Below are 12,248 nucleotides of genomic sequence, written 5' to 3'. Positions count from 1 at the left end.
AAGTGGATCTATGTGAGTTCAAGGCCAGCCTGGTCTACAAAGAGAGTTCCAGGACAGTCAGAAAAACCCTGTCTCAGAAAACAAACAAACAAAGTAGCAAGGGGCTGAAATATATGAGCATTGAAAAACAAACAATCAAACAAAACAACAACAAACAAAACAAAAAACAAAAACAAAAAAAGAGGACCCAAAGAGATATTGTTCTATGGGTAAGGTTCTTGCCAGGTCTGAATTTGGAATCCCAGCACCAGCATAAAAGTGCCTGTGACTCTGTGCTGGCCTGGAGGAGGAGCCCTGGAGCTTCTGGCCGAGACAGCTGGTGAGAGCTAAAGTTAGGGAGAGACCACATCTCGAAAATAATGTGGGAAGCAACTGAGAAAGAAACTGCACATAACCTCTGGCCTCCACACGCACATAGGAACATGAATGTACACACACAGGAAGAAAAAGGTCTGAGGAGGGTCCAGATGTTTCCCAAATAAACCTAGAAATTAAGTGTAGCTCAGCGCTGGGGTACCCGCCTAGCATGTGTGAAGTTCACTCTCTAGCGCTGTGAAAACAAAAAGATTCTGAAGAAAACGTAAGATTAAAGATGATGGACAGCATCTCAAAGCTAGTCAGAAAGGCACAGGGTTCCAGCTGGATGCTATCTTTTAGTCCAGATAAGTTAACTTGTAAGTTATCTTGTAGACAGAGAGACAAACCAGTGTTTTCCAGCTGTGGTGCGCTGTAGTAGGAAAAACATAATACGAGCGCTGTGCCGTGAGACTGAAGGAAAATGAACAGCACAGAGGAGTGCATTTAGGAGTCTCTAGAAAACCGGTTTCCAGCTTCTTGTCCTCAGAAATGAAAAGAAATCAGGGACCGGGAGATAACTCAGTGAATAAGAGCGCTTGTTGTGCTCCAGCACCCATGTGAAAAGCTGCGTATGATTGCACAATCACACATCATATGATGCTATAACGCTACCAGTGGAGGGCACAGACAGGACAACTGCTGGTCACCATCCTAGCCAAAAGTACAGGGAGCTTCAAGTTCAGTGAGCGACCTTGTCTAAGGGTACAGAAATAGAGGATGCGTGATAGCTATCTTCCACACATGCACAAATGACATTCACAAGCATGCACACGAATACACGCATACATACACACACAAATAAATAAATAAAATTGCCGGGTGGTAGTAGTGCACGCCTTTAATCCCAGCACTCAGGAGGCAGAGGCAGGCAGATCTCTGTGAGTTCGAGGCCAGCCTGGCCTACAGAGCGAGTTTCAGGACAGTTAAGGCTACACAGAGGAACCCTGACTTGGGGGTAGGAGTCATTGCAACAACCTACAATTACAAACATCACACCGTGTCCCACATAGGAACTAGCGGCTAATGATGTGCTCTGTCTTTCATCTGCCAGATTATGAAACTGGGACAATGCTCTTTTACTAGCAGGGTATGGTGATCTAAATCCTGTATTGACCTGACCCTACTTACCTTCCTTCTGCCCCCTCCAGAGATGTGTGGGTCCTGGTGGTAGAAGAACGCAAGGTGGTGGGCAATGTGTTGGGCAGCACTGGGTTCTTCTCACTCATACTGGTAGCTCTGGGAGCAGGAGGCACTAGACCAGGCACTGCAGAGAAAAGAAGATTGCAATGGACTGCTCGAAACCTATCTATGGTTCAGGAGTAGCAGCTACAAGTCTTGACAGAATCCAAGTCTGGACAGAATATTTTAGATTCCCTAATCTCAGGCACTATGTTTTATTGCTATAAATTAAAAAAGACTCGGATTTAGTATTAGTGATTCTAGGTAAAAATCACTGGCTCCCAAGGATTAGAATAGAGATGATGATCTGATGATCTCTAGCAAGACATCACAAGCCCAGGGTTCTGTTCTAATAACGGCCGGGCCCAAGCGTCCAGCTCATTTATATTATGCCACTATGATGCTACCTAAAAGGACAGAGTTGAGGCTGCCAATCCCATCCCTTTCCAAGGGCTGTGTTGTTCCAGGGAGAACTCACCAAGGGAGCAGGCCTGACTGTCTGGCTCATCAGGACAGGCACACACAAAGTCAGAGGCTCTGGCAAAGCAGAGATGGGTACAGCCACCATTGTTCACACCGCAGGCATTGGTCCCTGGAGGCAAAGCAGATGTGTCAGGTCTGAGACAGAACGGGAGAGAGTTCAGGGACACCCCATTCCTAGGACAATAGGGCAGGAAGATGATAACCACAAGGTTTTCTCGTGGCTCTAATTATGCTGGCCACTAACGGTCCTTGGGATGACCAGAGCCAGTCCCACTGATGGAGAGGAAAGGGGCTCAGTTCCCAGGGGCCCACCTGTCTGCCGCTGAGGGGACACTACGATGATATCCATGAGTCCCTCCACGTTGGCCAACACTGTCTCCTTGTTGCGGCCTGAGTACTTGTCAACACGCTGGATGGACTTGGTTTGCCAGTCTGTCCAGTAGATCCACCTGTCCTGCTACTCAATAAAGAACCCAAAAAAATTAGTATTCAGCAGTCAGATCCCAGCGCCCCTTCTCTGCCTCAGTGTGTGCTCTCCCTCTGCTGAAATACATTCTGTCTCTGATCCCCAGATCAACTCTATGAATGCCTGGTGTAGGAGGTCCTTCTGTGTATGTGTTGCTTTTGTTGATCAATGAATAAAGAAGCCAATGGCCATGGAGCCACTAGAGGGAAAAGACACAAGCCCCCAGCCAGAACCTTGTCAGTAAGCCACAGTCACGTGGCGAGATATATATATATATATATATATATATATATATATATATATATATATATATGAGAGAGAGAAATGGGCTAAGCAAAGATAAAAGAGCTAGCTAGCAATACACTTCAGTGATTTAAATAATATGGTTTCTGTGTGGTTATTTTGGGTCTAAGTGGCCGGGAACGAATGAGCAGCATCCCTCAATACAGGCCCAGATATTCAGGAAGTCATCCCGAATTCATGGAGTATCCTCTCCCCTCCATGTTGTTCTGCGTACGCAGCTCCTTCACATGGCATTGGCAGGCAGCAGTGAACTGCTGGTGTTTCTGTCCGCTCCACCCGACTCAGTTTTGTCTGTTTGATTGTTTATCTGCTTTGTGTTTGTTTATTGAGGCAGGCTCTCATAAAGCCCAAATTGATCTCAAACTTGCTATGTAGCTAAGAATGGCTTTGAACTCCTTCCTAATTCCCCTGCCTCCACTTCCCAAGTGCTGAACCAATAGGTACGTCTCGCCAGGCCTAGCTATGGTTTGTGTTTTTGAGACTTTGTGGCTCAGGCAGAACCTCTTGCCTCTCCCCCCTAAGTGCTAGAGTTATCCCAGTCTGGTTCATTTCTTCAAGAATGTACGTGGCTCATCTGAGTCTGCAGATCTACATTCAGTCCTTCACCAAAAAAGTGAAGGGCTCACTACCCAGCAAGTAGGAATCCAGAAGTTCACGCCAGCCTTTCCTGGTTTGGTCTTTTTGTTCAGTGCTCTGGCTCAAACCACTTATTTATGTGGACAGTTTTCCCACCATGCATTTCATTGGTGGTAAGATTCTCAGTCAAGGGGGAAGGGGGAAATGAAAGCATCATTCTCCTTCTCCTCGGTGGTGCACTGTTAGGGGTCCTGGAGGACACTTGTAGATTGAGAAAATACATCCATTATAGCCTTTCATCAGGTTAGCCCAGACAAAACCTTTCTGGCTGGTAAAATCAAATACACAACGCAGGGCTGGTCATGTAGCTCCGGGGCAGAATGCTACAGGTTCAACTCCTGGCATCAGAAAGAAACAATGTGGGGCTGGAGAGATGGCTCAGAGATTAAGAGCACTGTCTGCTCTTCCTGTCCTGAGTTCAATTCCCAGCCACCACATGGTGACTCTTAACCATCTATAATGAGATCTAGTGCCCTCTTCTGACATGCAGGTAAACATGCAAGCAGAACACTGTGTAAGTAATAAACAAAGAAATCTTAAAAAAAAAAAAAAAAAAAGGAAAGAAAGAAACAATGTAGAATGGATGATGTTTGTCAAGTAGGTAGAACTGAGTGTGTCTGAGGTAGCTGGGCACAGCTTTCACCAATGTCTGTGCTGACTGCAGATACACTGTAACCAGCTGGCTGCCTCCTGCTCCTGCCTCGGGGCTTCTCTGATGCATGAACCCTAGAGCTGTCAGCTAAAACAACCCACAGCAGTAGGATCAATAGGGCAATTTATCAAAATTGAATATTCCTGGGCCGATGTGTCTATAGCCAGAGCCCCAGCACTTGCATCTAACAGCTCCAGAGCCAATTCTGTGCACCTCTGAGAGCCATGTCTTCAAATGATAGAACTTGGAAGTGCCGGACCAGAATAGCAGAGTACTTAGAACCCCCAGAAAACACCTCAGCCAGGGAGGTTTCGTTACCTCTCTCTTGAACCAGTACCTGTGTGAGGGCAAAGGGGTGAGACACGTGGCTGACCAGGACCTGCCGCAGCTTCCCATTGAGGTCAGCACTCTCGATCCGGTCCAGATGTGCATCTACCCAGTAGATCCTGCAAAGAAAGAGAAGGGAAGCAGATGTGTGCAGGGCAGCCCAGTTCTTCCCATAAGGGGCCGTCTGTTCCTTCCTGAGCTGCACTACCCCGTGAGTCCCAGCAGAGGGAGGGAGGGAGGCTGGAGCTGCGCTGCAGAGACACGGAGACTCTAGTCATCTTAGAGGAGCCACCCAGCCTCTCCTTTGACATTTTGATCACCCTTTGGATCCTGTCAAGAAATCTAAGCCCGCATTTCTACAAATGGTCTTCAGAAAGAGAGCTCAGGCCATGGGGCCCTAACCAATGTTAAAAGAAGAGGATTCCTGACCAACTCTCCAGGTGACCTTAGTTCTTTTCCTCTGCAGGTAGGAAGGAGAAGCCACCCTCCTCTGCCCTTCAGAGTTTCACATTTGGGTATATATATATATATATAAAATCTAGAAGAAGAGTTCAGTTTCAGAGCCTGTTGCTTCCTCAGGTAAGTAACAAATCTAAGAACCAGCCCATAAATGGAAAACAGGACACACTCTGTCTACTAAAGATCCTCCAAGACTTGTAAACCAAGGAGTCCAAACCCCACAGAGGGCCCAAGGCTGGATTCAGCAACTCCTGTGCTAAGACTGTATGGTCTCATCCCTTCTGTAGTTTTCTCTTCCTGGTCTCCTAAAGACCTATCCATCTTTTCTTTTCCCCAGGTCAATCTCTGTCCTCTCCTTGACCCAACACATTTCCAGGTGGCTGTTTGGGACAGGGGTCTCACCTGCGGGTATCATAGTCCAAGGTAAGGCCATTGGGCCAGCCTAGGTCTGTGTTGATGAGAACCTTCCGCTCAGAACCATCCAGGTTTGCACGTTCAATCTTGGCAATGTGTCCCCAGTCTGTCCAGAAGAGGTACCTAAGACACAATAGTGCCATTGTCACAATGCATGGGGAGACGGTGCCAAGAGGTCGACACAACATAGTGGATAACAATTCATTAATTTGTAAACACCTTCCGGGAACTTCTCTTGTACCAGGCCCTCCTGCTAGACATGAACTTACCCCTTTCTGGGGAAAACGGCAATGGCCCGGGGCTCGTCTAGACTGTTGTTGATTAGCACTTTGCGACAGGAACCGTCCAGCCGGGACGCTTCGATGGTATTTCGACCTGTATCTGTCCAATACAAGTTTCTGGCAACCCAGTCCACTGCCAGGCCATCAGTGGTCTTCAGGCCGTGCCCAATAACAGTCTCCATGTTGCTGCCATTCAGGTCTGCTCGCCTTGGGGACAATACAGGGTTACATGAGTAACCAGACTAACCAGAAATAGTATAATACCCTGAAACTTACTGTAAGCTCCACAGACAGGGATAAAATACGTTCCTCAGCACCCGGCATGATAAGTGCTCAATACATGAGGAATGAATGTGAGTTCTCAGAGTGTTTCCTGCAAACTGGAAGTAGTAGACGGTTTGGATGCATGTTTTACCCCAGGAGAAATTAATAATTGCTAATAAATCTTTGTGAGAACACAAGGATTGCTACCTGGGGGTGGTTATGAGACAGGGAGATTAAGACTAGGAGTGTAATTCAGTGCTAGGGTAGTGGTCTTGGGTTTGGTCTCTGCCATGGTAAAATCACTTGTATGACATCATATTCTTGAGTTGTGTTGAAATAAGAAAAGTAAAGAATAATAAAAAGAATGGCAAAAAAATCACTCAAAACAACTTTGTAAACCAATTTAAAACTTAATATTGGGTTAAGGTTCCTATGCTGCAATATAGATTCCAACTTTTCATCTACCTTAGGGGAGTCTTAGAGCCCACTCATGGCCTGGCACTAAGTGTGGATGATCCAGGTTCCCAACTTGGCTTTATGGTTTCTTATTTAATACACCTGGTTTCATACATGTATATACACACAGATAGATATAGATATAGATAGATGGATAGATAGATAGATAATGTTTATGAGAAGGGGTCTCATGTAGCCCAGGCCTCAAACTAGCTCATTATATGGCCAAAGATAGCCTTAAACTTCTGATCCTTCTGTCTCTGCTTCTCTAGAGCCCACTTTAGCCGCACTGGGAATCAACCCAGGGTTTTGTGCATACTAGACAAACACTATAAACTGAGGTACGTTCTGTTTGCTATGTTTTTGAGACAGATTGCCATATTGTCTGGCTAATGTTAAACTCACTGTCTTCCCGCTTCTGCCTCTCTAATGCTGAGGATATAGAAGGGGAAATACCATAACCAGCTCTGTTTTTATTTTTTGAGACTGGACCTTGCCCATGTTGACCTCAAACCAGTGATCTTCCAATCTCAGCTTCTTAAGTAGCTTATAATAATTAAACCAACAAGCAAGCAATAGAATATGGCATCCTGTGAAGTGGGCAGGGCTCCGGTCTCGGTGCCGCTCACACCTGATAACATCCAGGAACACATCTGTGTAGTAGACCTTTCCGTCCACGCTGTCATAGTCCAGGGAGATGACATTGTTGAGCCCAGGGACAGGAACATGCACATCTGTGTGATCCTCGGTGTCCAGTGAGATGCGGCGAATGGAGCCTCGGCTGGAGAAGAGCAGGTAGGTCTCTGGAGAGGGGTCACAGGTCTTTCTGTCCCCCTTCAGCTGGATGCCAGTGGGGCAGGCACAGGAGAAACCAGAAGGCCGAGGTAGACAGAGGTGGGAACAGCCACCGTTTCTCAAGCCACACTTATTAAAACCTAGGGAGAGAGGAGCAGCGAGTTTTTACACCCAGCTTGGGGGGCTGGCAGACTCTATTATAAAGGAACTAGTTTCTTATGGCTGGCTGTTCACTGCTTCTAGAAGATTCAGGGTTAGACAGAAGTGTGAGGCAGAGCAAGTATCTCTGAGAATTCTTTGGAGGTAGCAATAGCATAGACCTGTGGTACCAGTCATACCTAGAGGGAAAAAAAGACTTATACTGGACATGGGCTTAGAAAGTCTCTCTGATTGTAAGTAATTCTGTGCCCTGGCTATAGCCTTCTGTTGCTGTAGTCCCAGATATGCAGAGGCCCTGACTCAGAGCCCCAGGGGTCTTCTCACCCAGTGGCTGTGCCCGGTCTACAGCTTGGATGTCCATGAGGCCTGGCAGGTTGGACCTCACCAAGATAACATTGCTACCGGTATTCTTGTTGGCCCGGTGGATGCTACGGGTCTGCCAGTCGGTCCAGTAGATATAGGAGTCAAGCAAAGTGAGGCCATATGGGTGCTGTACTGGTGACACTAATGTATGTCGATTGGCACCATTCAGGTCGGCTGCCTCAATTCTCTGTGGAGGAGATTGGAGGGAGGCGGCTATTGTCTACCAGGAGCCTTTGCTGAAGATCCTCAGCAGAACTCTTCTGTCTCCTGAGACTCCCGGGAAGCAGGGGCAGGGCTCTCACCTCAGTATGGGCGTCAGCCCACAGTAGCTGGGAGCTGGTCTTGTCCACAGTCAGTCCGTTAGGCCACCCTAGGTTGTTGTTGATGAGCACAGTGCGATCTGAACCATCCATTCCAGACCGCTCTAACTTGGCATTCTCCCCCCAGTCTGTCCAGTACATGAACCTGGTAAAGGAAACGAAGCAGCTGGTTATCCCAACAGCTCCCGTATACCGTGAATACCGGCAGTGTGTCAGACATCCTGTGAGTTCCTGCGACATGCCAGACACTTCACATGCATTGCCTCACTTTGCAAGGGTGGGTGACGAGGTCTGCACTTTTATTGTCCCCCTTACTTGGCGAGGGAGAAAGCTGACAAGGATCACAAAGTTCAAACATTAGATCCACAGTGAGGAAGCCACTGTGCATGAAAGAATTTAAATCTTGGTCTTTGTGTGTGTGCACACGAGGCTTAAGGCCAGAGGTGGATGGTGCTCACGCGCTGCCGTTTTTTTTTGTTTGTTTTTTTTTTTGAGATCAGATCTTCTGAACCTGGAGCTCACTGATACAGCAAGACTGGCTGGCTAGCAATCTCCAGTGGTCCTCCTATTTCTGCCTCCCCAGTACCAGGATCATAGGCTTTCTGTGTGGGTACTGCGATTCCACACTCAGCTTTCATGCCAGTGTGGCAAGCACTCTGCCAACTGCCGCATCTCCCCACCCTCGAATCCTGTCTTCTGACGGCAAGGCTCATGCTTTAAAGAAGCTGCCAGGGAGTGGAGGAGCCCTGGGTCAGGACTTAGTCTACAGTGACCTCCGGGACTCACAGTGAGCCTCTAATACATTTCCATAGTCCCAGCTAAGCTTGGTGCGCTCAGCAGTGCAGACTGATGAAGCCAGCTCTCACCCCATTTCATGGTACAGTACGATGGCCCGGGGACTGTCAAGGTTCTGCCACACCAACACTTTCCGCATAGACCCATCCAGGTTGCCGACTTCAATCCGATTTGTTCCTGTGTCTGTCCAGTAGACCTTCCGTCCGATGGCATCCACCGCAAGTCCATCTGTGGTCTGCAGACCTATAGGACGTCAGAAGAACACACTGACCCCCACCTTCAGGCAAACGGGATATTCCCCAGTGTAGCCAGACAGGTGGCCCTTGGGTTGAGGGAAAGGCTCACCTGTAGTGATGATGTCCTCGTGCCGTGAGCCATCCAGGCTGGCACGGCTGATCCTGTGCAGCGTACTGTCTGACCAGTACACTCTGCCTGAGAAGGAAGGCTTGACTCAGTCCAGGCCCTGCCTGCCCGGAGCCTGATCAAAGACCCCATAGTCCCAACCTGGGGAAATGAATGGGTGGAGGGGGAAGAACGGCAAAGGAGGACAGCTCTTGGCAAGGACAGAAGAAGCAGAAGGCAAAGGTGAGAGGACGAAAGGACAATGACAGCTTTTGTTGAGGGAAGAAGAGTCACACAGACCTTCCAGAGGGTCCACCCCAATGGCAATGGTGTTCTTCATAGTCATGTTGATTGGGACCACCACATCAGCAAAATAAGGGATGTCCAAGGAGACCATGCGTACATCAATCCTCCTGGCGAAGATGAGGAAACTGTTCATGCCTGCCCAGGTGGAAAGAGAAGGAGGGAGATAGTCACTCTAGTAGAGGCACTAAGAGGATTTGGAGGTGGGCAAACTGAAGCCCAGAGCCTCACACCGTTGATCTAGTTGTGTGATCCTAGGCAAATCACTGAAATTACTTAAGCCTCAGTGTTCTGTTCTATACAATGGCCATAGTAACAGGATAACTATAAGCATCCAAAGAAGTAATGTGCATACATAAAGCACTGAGAATTAGGCTTCATACACATGCATGGGTGGTACTTCCTTCTGGAGGGTGGGAGAGCTTGAAAAGGGGTTACGCTGGCCTTGACCGCATTGTGTAGATGAGGAGGGCTTCAACTCCTGATTCTCCCAAGTGCTGGCATTATAGGCACATATCACCTCTTCATCTATATTATGGAAGGAGGCTGATAAGAAGATTCGGGGTGGGGTGAAGGTGGTTGCCACCAGGCCTGATGACCAGAGTCCAGTCCCCAGGACCCATATGGTGGGAGGAGAAAAGACTCCCTCAAGTTCCCACACACAGACACACAATATTAAGCGTAAGTGTAACAAAGAGCAGCATTGTAACAGCAGCCCTCTTTGAAGGACGCTTTTATCATGAAGCTTAAGAAAAGTAGAAAAGGGGCCCAGAAGGCTTCATTTGCAAGTTGAGAGGCACTCGGCTTCTTTAGGAAGTTGGAGTTCAAATGCAGTCTACCACACGGTATCACCTAGGAGATACCTTGACTGCTCTCCCCCAACATCTGGGTATCCAGGCCCTACTTCTGGGACACTCCTATAAGAATGATACCTAGGTCCTGTTGCTCACAAAAGCCACACACATCTTTGTCACACATCTGCACACAAGTTTATGCAGAAAGAAGTGAAGAGTCTTGTTCTGAACAAATCATCATATTGTAGTTTGGCAACAGCTGAAACTGCTGAGACAGGACGTCTTTCTCCTACAAGATGGCCATAAGGAACAGACCCTGGGTCTCCATCCCGCCTACCTGCTCCTCCACTTCTCTCTCTTCTTAGAGCTCCACTCTCTCCTCTAAGCTCCTGGGAGCAGCGGCACTCACAGATCCCCAGAGCATGTCGGAGGACTCCTGCAGAGGAGGGACAGCCCCTTCTCCACACAAACTCACCTGGGGAACATGTCTTGCCATCAATGAGCAGGTTGATGCCCGTGGGGCAGGTACAGCTGAAACCGCTTGGATTTGGGGACCGGAGACACAAATGGCTGCAGCCACCATTCTCCACAGCACATGGCGTTGTCACTGTACAGGGCGGGGAACTATCAGTGGGGCAGGCTAGGGCATAAGACGGCTGAGGGAGAAGCTAGCAACTGCTGATGGCTGCTCACCTGGAGGCCTCTGGCGATGGAAGACATGGATGTCCATGAGATTCTCTAGGTTCTCCTGCAGAGTCTCCCGGTCTAACCCAGTCTGCAGGTCAGCACTTTGTATACTTTTGGTCTGCCAGTCAGTCCAATAGATGCGCTGTCCATACAGAGTCAGCCCGAAAGGGTGGGGGAGCTGACTTCCAATCAGCACCTGGCAGGCCCCAACACTGGCATCACAAACAGTCCAGGGAGCAGGCAAGAGCTCAGCAAGGTGCTGGAAGCTGTGCCACAGCGCCTGCACATGAGAGCTTGTGTCTGCCAGCACGTGTTAGCGCTCGCTGAGCTGGGTACCGTTAGGTATTGTGGTACCAATTTCATGGCTTGGCTCAAATCACAGAAAGAAAATGAGCAACTTTACAGCATTCACAACCTCGATCAAGCAATCAAAATAGATATCATAGTATCTACAAAAGAAAGGGAGTTTTCCTTTTTGAAAATGGAAAGACTGGCCGGCAAGACAGCTCAGTGGGTAAAGGTGCTTGCCACCAAACATGGTGACTGTGAGGGCCAGCCATGATCATCTAAGTCTGGGCAGAAAGGAAGTTCTTCACTTCCTCCAACCACTGTCACCTGGGACTCTGGCCATCGATACATGTAAATGGAGTCTAGAGTCTCGATAGTTTACTGAGACAATGCCTGGCAGGCCGAGATTACCCAACCCCCACCCAAGAGCAGACCATTCAAAGGACTGTAGATAGAAAACACCTGCCAGCACTTCACCAGGACACCCCTAGACAACCTCAGAAGCCCCTCATCCCCACCTTTACTACTATAAAAACCCAACTCTAATTGAGCTCGGGGCTCTCCGGATATTCTGATATGTTGGACATGTGGAGAGACCGAGTTTGAAAACTTGATTAAAATAAAGGCTCTTTGCTTTTACATATGGGACGGATTTGGGCATAACAGTGACCCGAGTCCAATCTCTGAAATCCACATAGTGGGAGGAGAGAATCTTGTAAATTGTCATCTGAAACCACACACGCACAGTAGCACATGCACACACACACATTAAATAAATGGTGTTATTTTAAATAGGAAGTTTAAGAAAGTCTGAGGAAGGAGCCAGATCAGAGGGTAAAGAGACACAGAGCTGGGCTTGCTGATACAGGTCTATAGTCCCAGAACTGAGGAGGATGAGACAGGAGGATTGCCCAAGTTTGAGACCAGCTTGGGCTACATAGTAATACCCTCACAGAGAGGGAGGCAGGGGTCACTAAAGGCAATGGGTTATTCTGGATTAGATATTGGGGTAGGCCCATATTCCTATATGGTGTGGCAGCCAGGCTCTGAAGCCATAGGCCCCACTGAGGATGGTCAAGTAGCCTAGCAGACAGGCCTTTGCAACCTAACAAAAGGTCAGGATGT

At 48.2% G+C, this 12,248-nt stretch overlaps 1 protein-coding gene across 3 annotated transcripts in view; it reads right to left on the bottom strand.

Annotated features, from left to right (window-relative positions):
- Lrp4 (LDL receptor related protein 4) overlaps window positions 1–12,248 on the bottom strand; it is a 52,342-nt gene that overhangs the window by 8,855 nt on the left and 31,239 nt on the right. For all 3 annotated transcript variants that reach the window (XM_075961370.1, XM_075961372.1, XM_075961371.1), the window contains exons 21-34: window positions 10,842–11,031; window positions 10,624–10,755; window positions 9,352–9,492; window positions 9,055–9,141; window positions 8,781–8,952; window positions 7,897–8,059; window positions 7,556–7,781; window positions 6,909–7,212; window positions 5,546–5,764; window positions 5,265–5,399; window positions 4,414–4,522; window positions 2,332–2,476; window positions 2,015–2,128; window positions 1,486–1,621 (exon numbers count right to left, since the gene is read on the bottom strand). In XM_075961370.1, coding sequence (XP_075817485.1) covers window positions 1,486–1,621; window positions 2,015–2,128; window positions 2,332–2,476; window positions 4,414–4,522; window positions 5,265–5,399; window positions 5,546–5,764; window positions 6,909–7,212; window positions 7,556–7,781; window positions 7,897–8,059; window positions 8,781–8,952; window positions 9,055–9,141; window positions 9,352–9,492; window positions 10,624–10,755; window positions 10,842–11,031 — 2,273 coding nt within the window. The remainder of the gene's footprint in view (window positions 1–1,485; window positions 1,622–2,014; window positions 2,129–2,331; window positions 2,477–4,413; window positions 4,523–5,264; window positions 5,400–5,545; window positions 5,765–6,908; window positions 7,213–7,555; window positions 7,782–7,896; window positions 8,060–8,780; window positions 8,953–9,054; window positions 9,142–9,351; window positions 9,493–10,623; window positions 10,756–10,841; window positions 11,032–12,248) is intronic.

The sequence above is a fragment of the Microtus pennsylvanicus genome, chromosome 2 (assembly GCF_037038515.1).
Source record: "Microtus pennsylvanicus isolate mMicPen1 chromosome 2, mMicPen1.hap1, whole genome shotgun sequence".
Taxonomy (NCBI): domain Eukaryota; kingdom Metazoa; phylum Chordata; class Mammalia; order Rodentia; family Cricetidae; genus Microtus; species Microtus pennsylvanicus.
Note: the sequence above shows the minus strand (reverse complement) of the source record. Positions and strands in the feature narration are given on the sequence as shown.